The sequence below is a fragment of the Dermacentor silvarum genome, chromosome 5 (genome assembly GCF_013339745.2).
Source record: "Dermacentor silvarum isolate Dsil-2018 chromosome 5, BIME_Dsil_1.4, whole genome shotgun sequence".
Classification (NCBI taxonomy): Eukaryota; Metazoa; Arthropoda; class Arachnida; order Ixodida; family Ixodidae; genus Dermacentor; species Dermacentor silvarum.
The window spans coordinates 65,641,672-65,662,955 of record NC_051158.1 but is presented as its reverse complement, the minus strand read 5'-3'; the positions used below and the strand labels follow the sequence as shown (position 1 = coordinate 65,662,955).

General features: G+C 46.2%; 1 protein-coding gene across 2 annotated transcripts; it reads right to left on the bottom strand.

The window, feature by feature from the left end:
- Window positions 1–1,497: 1,497 nt before the first annotated feature.
- Window positions 1,498–18,217, bottom strand: LOC119452431 (heparan sulfate glucosamine 3-O-sulfotransferase 3B1). Of its 2 annotated transcripts, XM_037714592.2 has the most exons (3): window positions 17,419–18,217; window positions 5,936–6,159; window positions 1,498–5,304 (listed from the first exon to the last, which is right to left on the bottom strand). In XM_037714592.2, the coding sequence occupies exons 1-3, from the start codon at window positions 17,835–17,837 to the stop codon at window positions 4,892–4,894; spliced, it is 1,056 nt and encodes a 351-aa protein (XP_037570520.1). In that variant the 5' UTR covers window positions 17,838–18,217; the 3' UTR covers window positions 1,498–4,891. The 2 variants fall into 2 exon arrangements, with proteins under 2 accessions (XP_037570520.1, XP_049524099.1); XM_049668142.1 differs by having other exon boundaries at window positions 5,303–6,159.
- Between the last annotated feature and the right edge of the window lie 3,067 nt (window positions 18,218–21,284).

Genomic DNA, 21,284 nt, shown 5'->3' with positions numbered 1-21,284 from the left:
CGTCTTCCCCATCACCTCCGCCGCAGTCCTCACCCCTTCCGCGGGGGCTGCGGGGTGTCGAGCCGTCACTGTCCGAGTCGCGGTGGGTTGGTTCTCGCGCAGCTCGGTGGGTCTTCTCATTGAGGTTGCCGAGGGGTGCTCGGGTCTTCTGTGGTTACTTCCCCCATGTGTGTCGCAATTCATTTGAGGCATTTGGGTGTGATTTTGCCGTTCTTGAAGTCTACTGCTCTGTAGTTCAGGATTTTGGCCGCCTCCGTGGGGGACCCAGCCCTTTGTGAAGTTCCTAATGGCCATCTTGGAGTCGCTGATTATTATTCTGTCTGGTTTCCTACCATTGATTACGGCCAATGCGATTGCCGTTTCTTCAGCTGCTTCCGACGATCTGTTCCTGATAGAGCCCGCCGTCACGGTCTTTCCTTTCGTGTCTATGACCGCCATTGCGAAGACACCACCGCCGGCACCACCATTGTCGACCCGGTTTCGGGGGTACCGGGCGGCAGTCTACGAAGAGCACCCCCGCCCGCGCACCGTGGTTTTTGAGGATCGTTTTCGTGTGGCATTTTCTTCTCTCGACATTGTGCACGGGGTGCATGTTCTTCGAGATGTTTTTCGTGTTTATTGCGGCTCGGACGTTCGCGTGAATCTGTCTGTACCTTGGGGCCCTTCATCCCGTGGTAGTTTATGTCAATTTTTCCGTGATTTCTCTGCCCGCCTTGGTTCCGGAGAGTCTTTCGAGTTGCGCTATCCTCTGTGCTTCCGAGATCTCGTCGAGCGTGTTAGGTACCCAGAGTTGTAGTAGCCTATCGTTTCTAGTGTATTGCGGCAGATCCAGTGCCGTTCTGTACGCTTTTCTAATGAGCGTGTCCATCTTGTCTTTCTCAAGAAGCCTTGTTCCAGTGGATGAATGCCGCCACTAACTTCCGCTACTTTTTACCTTTAACTTTTGCAAAACCCTTTCAAGTATTCCATCAATTTCGCATAACTTGTAAAACTTATACGTAACAATTGTCGGCTTTAGGTACTCTAAAACATGAGCTTTACAAAACTGTGGTGTCTGTTTATGGTGCAGCGTTACGCATGTATAAGTTTTGTGCTTGAGGTCTTTATGAACAGACCAATTTTCGGCAATTTTCACAAAAAGTTTCAAGTCCTTAATTAACGCTTCACCTCCTACAGTCATTATGATTTAGATTCTTCCTCTCCTAAATCCAACAAATTTTGCTAAAATAATTTTAACGGTTATGTAAAAACGGTAATTCTGTGTTTTATATGCTTGTGAATAGGGAACTCTGAGTTCGGTCCTCGGTAAGGATTCCTCCTAGATTTACCGGGCACATGGAAGACAAAGCTTGTTTACCATCGCAGGGCTGGAAGGTAAATGCGAGGATCGGAGCATTGGCGTGAGAATAACAACGAAGAGTCGGCCACTCTCGATGTCTCAAAGAAAAATACGGAGCCTGAAACGGACACAGTTTTTCTTTTATTATCATGGTAAGAACAGATTGTCTTCAGTCACGACGAGAAATTCATCAGCACTTGGCGAATAAACGCAGAAAAAGAGAAACACCACAATGAGACCTCTTCTTCCGAACAAGTCTTTATTTTAACTGCTACTAGCTTTAGGTAAAAGATCCAAGGATGCTCAAAGTTTTAATCTCTTAACGTATATGTCACTGGTACGGAACTGACCCTGTGCACTGGGAACTGTCAATTTATTGAAGCCTTGTCCGCAGAAAATAGCAGATGTAGACCTGTTGGGAGCAAGGCATTACCGAAGCTAGCGTCTGGAACAGTCGAATGAGTCACTGCCGGTAGAAAATATTCCCCGCTTCAATACTGTGCTAACACGATGAGCTGTTCTTGTGACAGTGGAAATTAAAAAAAAAACGTTATCGCAGTGTTCTGCCTACAGAAATCATCATTGACAAATTCACTATATCTTACTAAAAATAGTAATTTTTACTACTTTTGTCGAATGTACTCGTTGCGTGGAATGGTGTCCTTTTTTTGGGCCTGCTTTTTTTATTTTTGAGGTACCTCCCGAACGTGCAGTGCTAGAAGTTTCTGGCCCAGTTAAAGTGTCAAATTGGTTGTTCTGGTTTACTTTGGATTCCCACAGAATTTCCTGAACAGTACAGCTTTTTTTTTTTTTTTTTTTTTGCTGAGTATCGTTTTCTTCGGGATGCCTCTATCCAGCACGCTCCCGCCAGAACCGCTAAGACGGACATAACAAAAGAATACTACGCACGATTACTTAAACTACAAATGAAAATAACATATGACTTCGACGGCAGCCTTTCTGCATCGTCGCCCTCAGCCTAACGGAGGCAGGTATAGATTAAGCTTCATTTTACAAAACATGACAAACTGACGCTGTGTTCAGTTGCATGCGCGCCGACATGGGGTGATCGGTGTGATGCCCTGGGTCCGAAAAACGGCATTGCACTTAACGTACCTTGACTAGCCCGGAATTCTCGCCGAATGTGTCCACGGACAGACGTGGTCGGCCTCTTTAGGACGTTAAGCTGCCTGACGCTGGCAGAAAGCTGCAGGACCTGGCTTGAAGTGTAAAAACGTGAGCTTGCAAATACCAAAACGGTTAGTGAAGGAGTATCGTAACGCACAATGCAGCATGTTAGGTCACTAAGCAGATAACCAGCGGCTCGTTAGAATAAACGATAGTGTGACAAGGAAAAGGACGCACTGTCGAGGGCATGGACCAAGAACATTATGAAATCGAGGATTAGGAAAAAGGGGCTATGGTTAGCTGACGCATGACAGGGGTAATTTGAGGCCACTGGAGACGCCTTCCATTTACTGTACTCTTAATGCCCAACTGCAACAAAATATTGGGCCTTGTAAAACACCTAATGTAGTGTAGATATAGAACAGGCATCTGTGAAATATTTTTCATTTGAAATACGAGCGGAAGCGTCACAAAACCCTCACAAATGTAGCCGCATTCGATACCGAAACTTAAGATACCGCCGCCATCATCGTTCGCCAGAAGTGGTGCACGACCTAGGGCGCACAGCTGCTGAGCATGACCTCAGAGATAAGGTGGCGCCCGCGGCACTGATAAAATCTCGGAGTCGATGTGCTTTGGCTTTTCATATCGACAGCCATCAGGTGCACGCTTGGGTGCTGTTTAAACCCTGCTAACAAGAAAACTATACAATTACCAGCCGTTCAGCTTCGCCAAGATTGGCTCATTGGTATAGGCTATTAATTTATAAAATATTTTGTCGAAGTGAAATGTCGCTGAAGTTGGCCTTAAATCCAATATGGGTAATGACGTTGTTGCTGATGGTCATGATGTAGTGATACCGCTGCTTGTGCTGCTGACGATAGAATTGTGCTCCTTGAATTAGGCTCATCTCATGCATGAACATTTACTAATCAGATTACTCCATGTATTCCTGTGCCACCATCGGCTGTGTTTTCCTTCCATTGTCACCCAATCAATTATTCTAATAAGCCACCGGTTATCTACTATTTCTCTAAGATGCGTTCCTCCGAAAGCGGACTTAAAGTGAGCTGGTGATCTAACGATGAGATTATGGCGGTGATGCTGATTCATTCGAAGCAGGAATCATCGAACAACCTAAAATTGTACCATCGCCTTCAGCGGGGACATTGGGACCTGTAAATTGGACTATAGAGGTTAGAAGAAATCTTGGGAGATTGCTAGCTTGATTTTATTATCAAGTTACAAGGGGTCAGGACTAGACTTAATGAGCTTAATGACTGCATATCTGCGCTTTTGTCGTTTGTGAAGTGCAACAATGACACATCCTGCTAAATTTCCGATCAATAAAGCCAAATACCGTCTGGTTTCACTACTACTACAAATACACGCATTTGTCCTGACTATATAGCTTGAAACGAGCACGTTGTGCAACACGAACAGTACTAAGATGACAATATCGCTGCGAAGGATTTGGGACGAACATCTGGTAGAATTGTGAATGACTACTGGCAAGGGCTCGCAAGTGTAGTTAGTACTGAATTCGTCCTACATGCAACATTTGCTCCGCGTAATATATTGTACGGCTGACTGCTTGCTGTTGGGCTTGTCGTGTTTTGAAGTCACACTTAGCTCACTATACTCTACAGTGGAAAATTCTTGTCGCTTCGGTGCTAAATTCCGCCATGAAGTGAACTACTGTGTATTCAATTTATTGTCACCTTTCTCTACATTTTAGCAGCTCTTTAGAAAGCAAAAGCCAATACCGGTCGCAGTTTTGAACTCTAAATGCATCTAAGTTTGATATTGGCGTTTTGAAAACTTATCAGCTGTCCTTGAGCGTTAGGTGAGCTCTGAGTCAGCGGTGGTTCTAAATGCACACACTGTGCGTCCGTATTTCAGTTGTGGCGCATAACCAGACTAGTGATACGTTGTTCTGACTTTTGATTCTGCCTTGATTGCTCAATAAAATCGTTCCTATTTGATGTTCCTCAAACAGTACCTTTCTACGGCTTTATCACGATACGTTGACGTAGAAATGTACGATATGTTGGCAGAGTCGACGTGTCGTCTGAGGTATCAGAATATGCGGTAAAGTTGATTATAACTAGCGTATTCGTTCACACGTTTTAGCACAGCATTATTAATTGTCAGCTCAGTTTGTGCACACTTTCATTACTGTTGCTTTGCAATAGAAGGAGACAGTGACATGAAATGCTTCAAAAATTCACTAAATCCTTTCTTCGGTGGACAGCGAGATAAGGTAGCGTCACGTCACTGAACGAAGCAAGTTCTATCTCGGTGTTCGTAGAAGCCGGCAGTCAGAACGGCTAGTGCACGCGGCCAGACGCTGAAAACGTCACTCCTCAATGCTTTTTTTTCTTTCTTTCTTTGAAAACAAACATCAACTAGTATCTTCGACGTTCACCTCGCGCGCTCCCACTCAAAGTCACGTCCCACCAGTTTGTAGAACTTCCTGTTGTGCGGCTCGAAAAACTTCCTCAGCCTCCTGACGTTCTCCTCGCTTAGCCTGGGGTGCGTGCGGCCCTTGGTTTTGCCGAGACAATGAGGACTACCGCTGCCTTCGCTCTTCTTCAAGCAGGGAAAGCCCTTGGTTCTGTTGAAGTAGAAGTGGTCCTCGGACACCAGCCGCCTGAGGCCGAGGAAGTCCTGGACCATGGCCATCTCGCGGGCTGGGTTCCTGACGAGCTCCTCTCCGCTGACAACGTGGATCTGGGACGGCGGGAAGTGCCTGAGCCAGTGAGTGAGGTGATTGGCGTACAGGCCGATGCGTATGCCGGACCATGACTCGTCGACGTCATTGCTTCCGTTCGTGCACGTACCGTTGGCACTGTAACCGACTTGACCGCAGTCCCTGCTAATGTTCTCATGGTCAGTGTCTTCTTTGAAGGCCCTCTTCTCGTCTTCAGTTACTGCGTCAGTCCTTCGGCCTCTAGATGATGAGGACGCACCTTTCTTCTTGGCTTTGGTGTACAGCAACGCCATCAGGAATAGCATTACCACTGCTACGATGGTTCTCCTGGAGGGCGACAGTGGTAGTGTGTCTCACCCGGTTGTATTCCGTCATATTCAGACTTGCGTAAGCCTTATTAGGCGTGCCGCTCGGCTTGTATGATATATAGTTTTGTTCTTCGTTGCGAGTAGCTTCGCTGCTCCTGATAGTGACTTCGCGGTCTTCCGTGTTTTTCTCATGGTATGCGTATTCCTTGTCAGAGGTTCCGTGCCTCCGCTGAGAACCATCACGGTCATTCAGCTTCCCAATAAAGATTTTCGTAGCGCCTTCGCGTGTGTTGTAGCGAGGTGCTGCTGGAAACTCGCTTTTGCTGGATCTGCGAGTGGTGGTGTTTCTTCCGCCACTCGATGTGTCATTTCTAGCCCGGGCTCGCCTTCTACGAGGTGACTGGTGGCGAGGGTTTGAAGCGATGTCACTGTCTCTTCTTCTTCTGCGCCTGCGGAACGCCAGAAATTCGAAGGGGAGCGTGGTGTCCGGACGCTTGGACGCAGTCTGGGCGTAGTCGGAGAGCGCCCGGGTGACCGGGTCCCGAACGACGACCAGGAGACGAGCTTCCGGCAGCGTACTTCGAATGCGCGCCGGCACTTCCTCGGTGACGAAGTAACTCGGCGTCTTCTCCATGGTGATCTGCTCCGGCAGGGTCAGGGGCATCTGGAGCCTGCGAATCGTAAAACGAAGGAGAAATGTTTCTCGCTGTGATCAAAGTGTTGGCTTGCATTTCTAATGACAAGCGATATGGAGGTGAAAGCGCAAACCTCGAGCGTTCCAGTAAATGTGCCGTCGGAGCGCGTTTTTGGCACGGCATAGACGAGGCTCGGATGAGACCATGGGTCACGTTTTCACACCGTTGCTGTTCTTTGCAGCTGTCGCCACTCCCGCTGAGATGCACTCCTAATATATGTTCCTTCTTTTTTTTGCACTTTCGTGATCTGTGTGCGTTTATTATTATTATTGAGAACTCTAGTCTTGCGTGACATGACGGTACTGAAAAGTAATGCAGGACTTGCATCGCAATAATTAGAGGATAGTAATGTATGTTATTTCGCCTAAGTTTTGTGTGAGCTGCGGGATGGCTTGGAGACACGATTACGATTCCGTCGGTATTAGCGCATGCGTGAATAAACGAGACGCAACAGCCTGCTCAAAGCTTGAGAGAAAATACGTTATCTCACTTCAAGGCTATGATAAATTAAACTTACTGGCCCAAAAAAGGAAAAAAAAAGCAAACGGAGAAAGGTAACGGGACCGTCTCATTGGGAATAATGACAGCTGCAAAGAACAGCAAAAGAGAGAGAGTAAGCGCTAGTCTTGTCCAGTCTCGTCTCCGCCGTGCCGACAGCGCCCTCCGGCGGTATACTTATTGGAGGGGGCGACGCTCGTGCCTTAGATTTTATATGGCGTGCAACTGTGCAAGTATACGGCACGTTCGTCATTTTCTTATGAACAGCAAACGAAATATGCATAATCACTGTACTGCACGCAAGAACGTTTCAAGAAGTCTGACGCGTTACATGAAATCGTAAGCACTGAGAGGTGCTGTAACGTCTTTTCCATGGTTCACAGTCAAAATGAACTGAAAGAACGAAGCCAGAAAGGCTGCTTATGACATGCCAAGTGACTTCACCCGCGTTCCAACCTGCTGAGTCTGCTGTCCGCTGTGCGGATATCTTCACACTACCGTGGGGCGCTGCTATACACAAATGATTCCATTCACGCCTCTATGCATTAGGCTTCCCGCCAGCGCATGGAGCAACACTTCGTAATGATTCGCATAGAACATGGTAGTAAGAAAGTAAACTCACATGAAAATTATCACACGAATAAATTAATTCGTTGCATTTACAGATGTTATGTATAGATGACCAGCCTTAAATCAGCACTGCCCCAGCAGTAATACAGTCAGCAAAGAGGACCACTCGAGACTTCCATAGTTACAATGTTGCGAAGTGCTTTGGCTGAACTTTCATATTCTGGTATACTTACAAATGATAGGATGACACCAACCAATACCACGTCCCCTCCACTGCGTCCCGGAAAAAACTGTTTTCGATCGTTCTTGCACATTCTTATCTGCCATAACCTCTCCCTACCCAACCCCATCACCTCCTGGTAAGACCATAGACCCTCGATAAAAATCAAACGACTCCGGCAAGACCTAATTCGTAAATACCCGGGCGCGAGATGCGAAACTGCTGGAGACAGAACCAAAGGCGCCAAGTTCCCTGTCGGAGAAACCTCAGAGTTCGGCCACCAGCCGGACATTTCACCGGCACGCAGGAGCGCCGCCTAAGCAGTGAGGGACCGCGCGGGTGTGGGCCTGTCCTGTCAGAAGAGGCATCGATTCGTTGCTCAAACAACCATTCTTCTACCTTTTATCGGCAGCCGAATCGACCCGCGGAGTCGATCTGGCTCGGCCGTTTATCGATTCTCCCTCATCGGAGATCAATGCGACACTTCTATGGACGCACGCCTTCCCGCCACGCCAGCCACACGCGTCCCACACGTAGTGTCAGCGACAAACAAGGGCGGGATGGATATATGGGCGACGTTCGAAGAACGAAAGCTCCGAGACGAGAAAAAAAAAGAAAGGAAAAGCCAGGCCTCGGTGCTCCTGGCTTTTTAAGGCATCCAGTCGGGCTAAGAAGTTGACACCCTCTTGAGAACGCTTAGATGGAATAGCTGTGGCGTTGCTGAGAAATAACAAGAAAAAAAGAACAGAGGAAAGTTGGACAGTTGACTGAGAGCATGGAGTGCTGTCAGGAGCATGGAAAGTTTTGAGAGTCGCGAAGGAAGCTGGTGGTAGCAAACAAACGCTTTGTACATGCGGAAGAGTGGCGGCACCGCGAAGGCTGGAGAATAAACGGTGAGGAATGAAGAAAGAAGAAGAATAACGAGGGTAAAAAGGAGTAATATATAATGGAAGTGGGGGTGTATACGAAGAAAGCGTACACTTATGCAGGAGAATGCTATCCTGCCTATAAGAACTTGTTTGGCTCGTTTGTTCTGGTTTTTGTTTTTTTACCCACAAGGCTGACATTTCGGGCTCAAGGGACGTTCGGTTTTTCTCTTGAGTAGATTAGAATGCCAGTGGTCTTTACAGGTATCGATTAGAGTGAACCTGCCGGAGAAACGTGTAAAGTGCCTGCTAGGTGAATTGTAACAACAAGCACGACCTTTGCAGTTGAATCAATACGATTCTACGAAATCGGAAGCCTTTGTGCTTGCTCTGGTGCGAACGAACTCTGAATTTACAGAGTTCAACGCACGTGGCGAACGGAAACATCGACTTTCGTGGGCAAGCCGCCTATGTTTAATTTATAGTAAAGAAAATAATAGCGAAACCGCCTTAGAATCGAAACAAATTGAGAGCTACTTTGACTCATCATTTACCACCACAGAACTTAGACGCATGGCCAAAGTGTCTCAGTGGCCTGTGATATCCGCTGACCGCAAAACAGAATACATTGTTCAACTTCTAGTAACCTTGAAAGCAGAGGTATATCAAACCGTCCATGTTGGTTTGTTGTGAGTCGTGTGCCCAAAAAGTGCTGAAACAGTTTTCAACCTTTTCTCAACACAACTGTGTGGCTCGAACGTGCTTCTCCTACATTTCTCACTATAATGTTTAAAATGGTTTACACGTCTTCATCACTTCAAAAGTGGGCTTACCACGCCATTGGTAGCCCTAACACGATGCCGCGTGTAATACTAACTTGAATACAATACGAGGGCCAATATTTGAGCTGTTAAACAGGAGAAAAAAAAATGAAAATTAGTCTCACACATTCTTCAATGCATTTCGTTTTTGTTAGTGTAATTCCGAAAACCATTCGCAACTTTGAGACGCAAGCTTGTTTTACTACAAGCAGGTATACAAGAGCTCTTACATCTAGGGCTTTTAATTATTTCTTTGAAATTTATTCAGCATAACAGGAAATTGGACCAACGTCTGCTTCAAAGCAATATTCCATGACGACTTTGGCGTACATGAAGGAAATATCATGAAACAACGATAACGCGCATCTAATCTCATGAACTAATCTCTACCTTTGGCTTTCAACTTAAGCGCATGCTGAGTAATCCAGAGTCAACGCGACGAGTTCTCTGGCCGAAACAGACCCTATCTTTCAGAGCGGCAATACTGGTCCTCGTTCTCTCGATTCTAAAGAACTTGTAAACGCGCTTACAAGATACTCGCTTGTACCAGGAACGTGCCTGCGATAGGCTCTCACTTTTAATTTTCCGCGCCGTCAACTTTACGAGACAGAAAAAAAAGAAAGAAAATAAGAGAAAATCACGCATTGCTACCGAAATTGCTTCCGCCATATCTGTATATAGCATCAAGCGAGCGTGCCGTGGAACCAGAAACCATTTGCGACGATACCGACAAGCGGACCGACGACAACGGCGCAAAATAATTTCGTCCACGAACAACAGGCGAAGAACGGGAAACGGGCTTTGTCTGTGTGTTTGAAGCGCGAACTGCAGCTCTACACACAAACAAACAAACAAACAACCAAACGAGAAACACAACGGCGACGACGCTGAGACAGCAAGCGCTCAGATACGGCCTGAAGAATTGTTTTCGGGGTCTCGACACGGCTACATTCGGGGGCGACCTCCGGTAAGCTGTATTATGACGCTCTGGCTGGAAGCTCTAAAGAAAGAAAAGAAAAGGAAAATAAAACTGATGAAAAAAGAATACAAGAAAGAAAGGCAAGCGCATGCCGACTGACAAAAAAAAAAAGCTAAACAAAATTCCCGACGCGGAATTTAAGAACAGAGTAACAAGCATCACAAGAGAACTCAATTGCCAGCTTCTCGTACGTTGCGTTCCGTTTTTTTATCGTACTTAGTTTCTTTCCGCATTTTTGCGACATTCTTTTGTTATGCAACGGCGATGATATGTGACGTCATTGTCGAAAGCGCCATGTTTCTGCCCTATTCCCTCCCCACCTTTCTTTCCCGACTTTTTTTCCCCTCTCCCCCCCCCCCGTTTCTCCCTTCCCGAAACAAGGAAACAGCTTTATTAGAAAACGTGACTCTGCATTGATTGCGGCGAGCAGCCCACCTCCCCTGTTTCTTTGCTTCGTGTTTTTGCTTGGAACCCGAGTTTCGTGTCCGTGGCGCGCCTGAAAATGCCTTTTCCTTTACGCCCCTGTACACTTCCTGCCCTCACCCCTTCCCTACATCCCTCCTTCATTCCCGTCACCCCTCCAGGCGTGCCACGTTTCGTATTGCAGGCGCGTTTGTAAATCCATCGCTTTGCCCTTTTGTTTTTCCCTTCCAACGAGGGTGAAAGGGATGAAGACGGAAGGGGAGGGTTCGCTTCAGTAGCTGGCAGTAGCAAAAAAATAATGATAAAAGTTAGAAAAAACAAGGAGACTGAGCCCCGACCATGAAGACGCGAAATGCTCCGTCCCCCACGACGCTTGGGGGCAATGATTTATCCCCTTTTGTTTCTGTTCATCCACAGCCTGCTTGCCGTTATTTTATTAGCGTTAAGTATATTTTTTGTTATTTTTTTGTTTTGTCACTTTCGACCGGTTTTCTCTTCATTCGATTCCTTGTCTTCTGCTGGCTTTGTTTCGTCTGCTGCCCATGTTTCTACCTTTATTTTTCTTTCCGCGATGCTTACGCCTCCACTGCTTATGGCAATGTAACATCGTCTGCTTGCTTCGAATTTTACTTTCACCCGCGATGCTTTCTGTCTTTGTAGCTTCGCGTTTTCTTTCTTTCTGCACATTTACTCCGATTCCTACCACCAGGGTTTTCCCTGCTGCTTAGATATCGTCGTCTGCAGCGCTTCTTTTCTTTTATTGGTCGCCACGTAACGTCTTTCTCAAAGACACTTTATTGTATATTTTCTTCTTCAACGCAACCACGCGGAACAACCGCGCCCTCTGGCAGGAAAGGAAGGGGAGGGTATTTCCCGAATGGCTCTTCTATTGCCTGTTATTTATTGCGTCACGGAATAAAGAATGAACGAAGGAGCGGCGGGCAAAACAGGTTAGAAATCCGCCCCCATATACATTATTCACTGACTCCTACTAAACGCTCAGGCATTGTTAGCTCACGCCCCCTCCTATTATTAAAGCCCAGTCAATGGGAAGCGTATATTATTCGCGGCTAACGGGTTCATTTGTACTTTGTTCTATTAGTAACATCAGTTTCATCTATACCATTTATGTAACACCAGCACGCTGTAACTGGGAGCCCTTCTTTCCATTATAACTTACTCTACTCGTAGCCAATTATATTGATCGCACATCACTTGGTTAGTGTGCGGCAGTCCGACATTTTGCCAACGCTGTTTAACAAGCGAAACTCTCTCCCAGCTCACTGTCAAATTTTCAGCCGCTAGAACTGAGTGACAGCACATGCGTCTGTTTATCCACAGCTCTTGTCCCCACCTCGACCTCTGTTGTATTGTGATGTACTCATTGCTGAAAGAACTGTACTGTATCTGTCCTTTCTGTAACGCAAACCACCTTTTTTGTCATAATAGGAACGATGAATTCTAGACAATCTTGCGTAACTGAGGGCCGGCCTGGATGCAATATTTCCTTCCTGCATGAGCGACAGAAAGCATCGGCTTTCAGTCAAGTGTGACTGTATAATACGCGTAGAGTTCTATAGTATTTATTACCTATGTTTAGCGTCATGATGGACACGCAGATCAGTATGATGCAGTGTGCATCGAACAATTTCTGGCGACGTGTATTTTAAGAGCGCCCCTCCCCCATACGTAGTGTGGGAATTCTTTACAGGAAATAAGTTTTTGGCCGAGGCAGTTCCTGCATGCAAGGCTAGACGTCCTGGAGGAGCAGATGAAGCAGCAACAACACCACCAAGAAAAATAAGTGACAGGTAAATGGTGGTGGAACTCAACAGGGCGTCACTGTGAATCCAACAAAGATACATGGACTCTACTGGTGGCCAACATAAATCGTTAAAAAGGTTTTGACATGGAAAACCTCACGATAAGACAAACAAACGTTTCTGGAAGGTAAAAGGCCTCGGTTCGACTCCAAGCCACTCTACAAATGTGTGTAGTTCATTGAATATCCGGAAACTCAAACACAGCAGCTACAACACCGTAGCTATGGACTGATCCGGTGCGACGCAGGATTTTAATGCGCCACGTCTATTTGTAGCAACGGAAAGTTAACTTACGCTTACAAAAAGCAGGAATCGACCTAGCGACGAAAGTGAAAGCGTTCACGCATCAGGGGGATACATTTAACGGAGATCGAGACAAGTATTTGCCACTTTGACATTTTGGCCAAGCGAACAGACATCCTTGCATCAATTCGCTAAGCCAAGCATCGAAGTATTATTAACGCTTCCAACTCTTGAACAAATAAAAAGCGACTGTAACTGAACCGTCCATAAATATCGTGTTCGCTGCTGAGAGGCGTCCTTACTACAGCATAGAGTGATTATGACACGAACATAGTCGAAATGAGTATGCTATGCATTTTCAGTTCAGCAAGTGCGATGAATGAGTGCTTGCAAACGAGTAATTAAAAAATTTAAAAGCCGAGCAGTGCGACATTTTTTTTCTTCAATGCTCCTTATTCCCTATATGACATCAAGTACCCTGGCAACAGCTAAAGCTTAGCAAACGTGCGCGGAACGCTATCGTAAACATAATAATAATAATAATAAATAAAACAAAGAACTGCCCTTTATTGGCAAAAGGAAAGCAAACGTCTCGTAATATCTCTTTCTCACCGGTGGCCCACAGGACTCCCAAGTTCTCCAGAAGCTCGAATAAACTACCAAAGGGGTGACAGGAATCTTTAGGCGCTTCATCCCACATTGAAGCATTGCGCTTCTCCTAAATGGTTCGCCTAAACGACTGCTTCTAGGGGCCCAAGAAAAAAAAAGAGAAGAAAATCGAGGAGACGGCGCAGGTCAATGAGAGTACAAAAAAAACAACTAACCAGAAAACGAAACAAAAAATACCGCTGATAAAATCACCGCAACGCTTACAATAGAAAGAAACGGGGGTGGCGCTGGCGAGTGTCATAAAGGCCGACAGGCCGGCCGACTTCCCCCTTCCGCTTACGACCTGTCGCGCCCTGCCCTCTAATGCGTGTCATTTACTGTTTATTAATCGCCGCCCAAGCTGACGGTCGCTACACGCAACGCACCTTTTGATTACCGCCTATTCCCTCTTCCCCTCCCACCCCCACCCCCTGTACTCCTTGGCTGTTCACCAACACGGGTTAGACATTGCGACAGGGTAGAACGCCGTGTCGCCGAGTATTTGATTCCCGCGTGTTTGCTCCCCCCCCCCCTCCACCCCCCGTCTCTTCCTACACTACTTAATCAGGGCTCGCACTGCCTTAAGGAGCCCGATTCTGCACACTCGATGTTTGCTTACTGCCGCCGCGTCTTCTGGCACTGCCCTCCTCGGCTGTCTCCAGACGCCGTGATTTCTTTTTTCATTGCCCGGGTCACGTGAGGAAACGCGAATGCAGGAGCGAGGTTTCCTGCCGTGGAGTTTGTCTCTAACGTCGTTTCAAAGCTTTTTTCTTGTTAGGCGCCTAGATGAAATGGGGCTAAGTCCCTACTTTTTTTTGCCTTGATTGTGTGGTGTTGCTATTATTGCATTGCAAGAAAAAAAATGTGGTAGTTGCTTCCTGTTCCGTGGGCGCAACAATTGCGGACGTCGGTAAAGCAAAGCTGGAAGATTTGGTCTTAACTGAAGCTGGTCAGTGAGTTCTGATTATTTGAAGTTTTGATTTGAGTTTGAACAAAATCATAGCTGATTCCGTATTATTGTGGATCATGGATCCCTTTCTTAATCATAATGCGAAAGAAAGACGTTCTTATTGAGCTGCATAGCGGCGAAAATTCGAAGAGAGCTTCCAAGATGTAGTGCTAGAATATGTTCTTGCCAATTATAATTAAATGTTACGGAATGAACGAAGTAATAGCGAGGTCTAAGAGGCGTCAAAAAATAAGCGCGCATGTCGCAGAATACTTTCAAGTTACACATGAAGATTTAACCGCTGCTAATACTAACAAAGCACATGCATTCTTTTTTTAATTAATGCCTCCATTCTTTTAAAGCAGGTTTTTGGCACAGAAATGTATCGCCAATGACATTGCTGTGAATGGTACTTCTTTTAGCTGCCCTACTAGATAAGGTAAAACAAAGAATGGTCATTACTTATGTAATGCTGCCAAAAATGCTACACATTAGGAGTGCCACAATTAACCTTTGCTTTAGCGGCTCTGCCTTTCTTATTTATCATTCGCGTAATTTTACTATGCTGAACATGTTGAGATCTAAGTTCGATGGCTAACTACACCAATTCCTGCAAGCGTAGTATTTTAATTGGTATACAAAAAAAAGAAAAAAAAGGTATAACAAACTTGAAACACGAAAAACATTGAGCACTGTTGGCGTTTCTCGTACGCAAGTATTGATAAAGTCAGACCTAGCAACTCGCAGCCAAGGCCAACGGATATTCGAGGTTATTGCAGTATACCTAGCGCAAACGTCTCACGTCTTCACTTTTCCACAACTTCGTTTGCGACGCAAATTTGTGACACCAGCGCAGTTAAAGCGCTCCTGTACTTTAGGTCTTCAAACGCTCCATGTCTAGTTTGCATATTTACTGCTATATATGCTGGTATAGCCTTTTTTTGTTAATATTTAGCAGCCTAAATCAGCGATTTCGCACCATTCGTGTTTAGCTCGATGTTTTCTCACTGCTCGTCCTCAGTTCAATGTCTTCATTTGCTTGCGCGTAATTATCATCATTATAGCACACTGTACCTTATCACTAAGCTTTTCAACCGTTTTCAACCATGAATATAATTATTCGTCGTCATTTCATCGAAAACAGAAGTAGCCGTTTTACCAACACATAAGCTACGCAAATGCGCCGCATCACGATTACCTGTAAAGCGTGCTCTGCCTGTAGAGTAGAACAGTAGTGCAAGAAAGCCATTGTTGCGGGGGCTTATATGCAAGCGCAATCTTTCACCGCTTCCTTAAATCATCAAATTGATGTCGTGAGCGCCAGTCTAAACACGCAATAAATAAATGACTGATATACAACCGAAAGAACAGATGTTGCCAAGAAATAGTAAGCGTTCTTAAACAACAGATCATGAGTTAGCCTTCTGATATTCTACGCGAACACTAGCAGCTGTTCGACGCTCCCGAATTTCTCTTCAACTTAAACGGGAAGAGCGTCTCTAAGAACCTATTAGCTAAAGACACTTTAGTGACGAGAGCCATTAACATATGACCGCACCATGATATCCTCGCTTTGAACATGCATACTCTGGAACCCGGAATCGTAGCGAATAAGTACACAGTTGGGTATTTGCGAGTACATGCTTCTAAAATATTCCTAATAGTTAACGTTACTTTGACGAACTGTTCATTGCACAGCTCTTTCTGATTACTAGCTCGAGTGACACGCTCTGTAAAAGAGAGACTAGTCGCGGGCGTATTTGCATCAGATTTCAATAAGTGTTGTGTTGACGTTGTTCACGAAACGTTTCAAAGCGTACACCGAAACCAGTGGAGACAAGAGCTATGCACTCAATTTCCGAGCTTGTTGAATGTCGACATACATGGTCTCCCGCTGGAACGAAACTTTTAAAGGTGTCCTCCCGAAGGAGCATTGAGCTGATACAAAATGCCGCAAGAATCTGTTCCACGTGAGCGTGCAAGATATCTGGGTCTCTTCAAACATGCACCCACAGTACATGTTTCTGAAAGAAACACCTGCATTGGAAGCTTGATTTTCCACTGATGACAATGGGAAACTGAGAACGCACAACTTACACTTCATGCCAAGTGTTGTGCCGCCAATAATGTCGGCAGCTTACGCTTTTATTTCTGAATCCAGTCCCTTAATGCACCTTCGAGGTACTGTAACGATCCCTCAGAGAAAATTTTGGAGTACGCTTAAGCTTCGCCTTTAAGAGTGGTACGCGATAGCGTTATTGGACGCAGTTGACGCCGACACTGTATTTTCTGCGACATGGGGCCCGATCAAAATTTGCAAAAGGCTTGGTTTTCCACATTCCCTTCAATGTTGCCTAGAAGCAAATTACAGCGAAACACCATCAGAATTGGAGGATGCTTAAGCTTCGGCTTTAAAAGTGGAACGCGATAGCATTCAAAGATGCCTGGCTGCTTATCAGGCTTTTCAAATTCAATTGCAATCAATATTCAAATTGCAATCGGACGCTATCACGTCTGTAGGTAGTCGTTATGTCGTACATTACGATTTTTCTGACGGATTTTACTTTGAGAAATTCAATTTTTGTTCACTAACACCCTGCGCCACGCGAAGTGCCCGCCCGGTCGGGGTGGTGCGGGATGATGTGGTTCGGCATGGTTTTTTCCGCCGTACGCCTATGCTTACGCCGACGCCGACACCAACGTCGACGCCACCAACGCCGGATTTTCCGCGACACGGTGCCCTTAACGCTGTCGCGTTAATACAGGTACGTGGTTTACACCTCTGCTATTAGTTAACCAAGTGGTCATTCGAAAAGAACTCTGCAAGTGAACACCATATCATTGACGTCTGCTACCAGCGCCAGTTTCTATTTTGCGACGTTTTCACGACTTTTTGTCATAATATAGAGGTTAATATGGAAATGGCAATCGGCTGCTGTAAGCCTTACTAAAATGACATAAGAAAAATTCGGTGTTACATCTTTGAGTCTGAGACAGCATATTTTCGGTTTGCGAGGTACCGTACATCTCAGTAGCACCGGCTCAAATAATTCCGCATCCACGGCGAACATCAAGTTAGACCACTCTGTTGCATTGCTTGAACCATGCTTCACAGGCACATGCCGAACTCATGTGAAACTCCAGTGACTCTTTAAAAGTAAGAAGCGCACAAGGCACAGCCAAACGTACGCTCACCTGTACCACTCTATGCCTTTGTTGTAGTGACGATCGAAAAAGTGGGTTTCCGGGCCCGTAGCTCTGACGTCGGGATGAAGCCTCAGGAACTCCAACAGCGCTCTCGTGCCGGCTTTTTTCACGCCGATAATGAGAGCGCTGGGTAACCGTTTCTCCAGTTTCTCAAAGTCGCTGCTTCGTTCCTCTTGCCCGTTTATTTTCTCGCCATTCTGACGGCGACCGTCTGGATCTTCGGCCGCCGTTTCGTAGCTCGAGGCCCCGACGTCATTACCGTCGACATCGTCTGCTCCGTCACCCAGCGTCGTCTGCTTCTGCATCATCGTCATCGAAGAAGCTACACCACTTCCGAGAGCGAGCACTAGAGAGTAGCAGCAGAGCAGACGACACCACTGTCCACCACATACTCGTATCACCGGCATCTCAATTTCAGTAATGAAAACTTACTATCGAAACGTTATTCATTCACGTTGTGATTTCCAACCGTGCTGAAGAGGCCTCATTGGTTGTTTGCGTAGCATTTTGGGGTCCCAGGATTGTCATGGTTTTTTTCCGCTCGCTAGTACCGCTGGACGCTGCGAGGCACGGCTTCGGTGTCGTCAAACTCCCTCGACTCGAAGCGCGTCAACTCGAAGTTCACGTTTCTAGCATCATTCCCGACGAACGCTTGATAATCCTGCGTTTTCGAACGCTCTTCACAGACGAGAACATTTTCGTAGCCTTATCTTTTTTTTTCTCCCTATGCCGCAGGTGTAGAATCGCGTTGTACACAGCGCATCGCCACCTTGGAAGAAAGAGCGTTCAAGACCTCTCTCATCGCCGGCTCGAGCACCGACTGGCACAGATGCGGGCCTCGGAGCGAAACTCGGCGGAGCTCCCAACCCCGCCGTTTTGCGTCGTTTGCTCCTTACTTTTTTTTTATCCTCCTCATCTCTATCGGGAGAGGAGGAAGCGCGACTGCAGCGCCACTGCCGCTCCTGGCGTTCATCACGGAAAACGGCACTCCCGCTTGCCGTTGCAGTCAATACTTTGGTCATTCGTCCGTTCGCGCTGCATCGTGCGGTGCTTTCGTTGCAACGGCGTTATCCGAGAAAGGTGCATCTTTAGGTTAACCTGCTGCAGATTCCGGAAGCAACCAGTTATCAATAATTGCGCTCAGAACAATTAAGGTGGTTGTGCGAGCTTTGTCACAGTTACCTATAAGGCATAGACTTTAAAATAATCTCAAAGTGAGTTTCAGTACCAAATGTGACATTTATTTCAAATGTTTCCGCTGTACTCGTGAAATGTGAGGCTTATTTTATAGCCTTCTCTTCTTGCCGTGGAGTGTCAGGTTACGTCACTGAGATTGCCTCTGCCCTTGCGTTCTTGCTTAAGATCCGTCGCTCTACTTCAATGCCTAGGTGATTCTGTTTTCTTTATTTAAGGTCCCCTACACAATTTCTGACCACTAGGGTCGCATTTAAACAGAGCTCGATTTCAAGTAATCCTGAGCACTTAAGCGCGCGTTGAAATACCCGAAGAGGGTCAAAACTATTCTGTAATTCCTTCATAGTTCATTATAACCCTCATGAAATTTAATATTAACTTTATGAATTCTGACTTCGTCTGAAATGTATCATGCAGGAAATGTAACATTCATACGCAGCTGATCACATTGTTTTATCCTTGCGGGGACTTCGATTATCAAAGAATTCAAGTATCAGATGTCTCCATACGCTGAACTCGTTACATATGCGCAGAGTCTGATTTGTTTAGAACAAAATGGATTGTCAGACTTATGACGACAGTGTAGCAAGCAGTATTGCTCAAGATTCTTCCTTCTTCCAACTTGGCAGATGTCCCGCGATAATTTTTAGTTCTTTTTTTTTCTTTTAAATGAGAGGTTCCATTTTACTGGCGTCCATTTCCTGCTGACATAAAATGAGAAAGAATACATTCAAAATTATTTGTACACGCTTCACGACGATGGCATGATTGAGAAATAAGTCTCGAATCTCGCGCTTAGTTCCGATCTCCGATGCGACATCACACAACACCCAACACATCCTCGCCATCTTCTCCCCGACGCGTCAGCTATGCTGTTCTCTGTCATTAATCACTGTGGCATCTAAGCCTGATCGCCTTAAGGCTCAATACATCGCCTTGTGTATTCTTGCAAACTTAATGTTTTCTCTTTAGCGAACTTACGTAAGCTAGCGTACGTAGAACACAAAATAAGAAAATAGTAGCAACGACACGTGATAGCAGACGACACGTAAAGTTGTCTGCACGGTCGTTCTGCAAAAGTCGTCTGCTCGATACAACGAAAAAACTCAAGCTGGAGCCCTGCCGCCAGCGCAAGTAGTCTGCTTCACTGCCATCATTAGTCTACGTCATTTCCCTTTACGCATACATTCATCCATTGTTTGCCCTGCTACTTCTTCCCCCGCCGTCCCATGAACGGGGAACTAGCTTTTGTCTTTTTTTTTTGTTTTTTGTTTTTGCCGACGCCGAGCGTAATCTGGGTGTGCACTTGCCGAGAGCGTTGAGAGGAAGACCCCGATAGGTTCCGATACGGAGGGGGCGTTTCCGGAACGCATCCGCCATTGTTGGCACGTTTTCCCCTAATCTCCGCGGATTAAGCCTGCAGGCGGAAGGATGGGATCTCCTCGGGCAGCCATTTGCATGGATTAGCCATTGACCCTGACTCATCGTGGCTTTTTCGCTTTGCAAACGCTCGTCGGGCTGTTCTCCTGCTACGCCGAGCCACAACCGATGCAATCTGCGCGCGCTGCCGCCATGTTTTATTATTTTTTCTTTCTTATCTTCTGTTTCCTCTGGAAACCTGCACGCTGGCGCCAACAGACGCAGACTCCCTCTCTCGATTTTGAATTGCTGACAATGCTTCAGCCAGTCCCGTCATTGTCATTTTAAGCACCTTTCGGTGCGGTAATTCGGTGCGCGTTTTTGTTTATTATGTTTATTTCGCTTATGTCTCTCTGGATTTATCTCGGCTGGCAAATGCATCGCTTAAAGGCACGGAAAGTAACAGCAACCAAACGGTAAAGAACGAACGCATTGCAGGAGAAGGGTGATCCTCAAGCGATAGACGAATTTCCGGTTTGGGATCCTTTTAAAAGGGCCACCGGCTTCTTGGGGAGGGGACTCATGAATGCAAATGTTGATACGCATTTTGACCGCAGGCTCATTTAAGTAAGGCCACCCCGTGCGCGACGCTTCGGCTGATGCTGTTGCCGCAACGTAATTCACACCGCTGCCTCTTCGTGATTTATTGCTTTCTGCGCGGGCGGAGTGAATAAAGTTTGAGCGGGAGATAGCGTCTGGCCATTCCCCTTTGCTAAGCTTCCTGTGTGCGTTTATGAATGTCCGTGTGAAGCACGAATCGAGATACGTCTTCACGTTTTTCGGCATCCTGCCGAAAAAAATATAATCTCACGAAAATTCTCAACACACCTCAAACGTGAGGAGCACATAAAATGCCCGCAAACAGTACGTTTATTATTGCGAACAGGCGGCCGAATTCACGAAGACTTTCGTTCGAAAGAGCTCTTTATTATAGCCGCGTTCGCTAATGCGTAGTCTGTTCGCTGTCCCTATAGGCCGGTAGCTGTTGATACGAAATTATCTAACGACAAAACTTTTTCTTAATACAGACGTTAATTCTCCGCGTATGTAGTTCCGGCAATCGGCCGTTGTCTAGGCGATCATCTAGCTATCCCACAGATACATATTATGAGTAAAGGTCGCATGAACTGCTACTCTAAGGCGACAGTGTTACGTAATAAAACATTTGCGAACACGGGCGCTGTTGACGAAGTCACCGTTCGTGACCACTGTTACCGTTGGCCATGTGCCGTCAGTGCCAA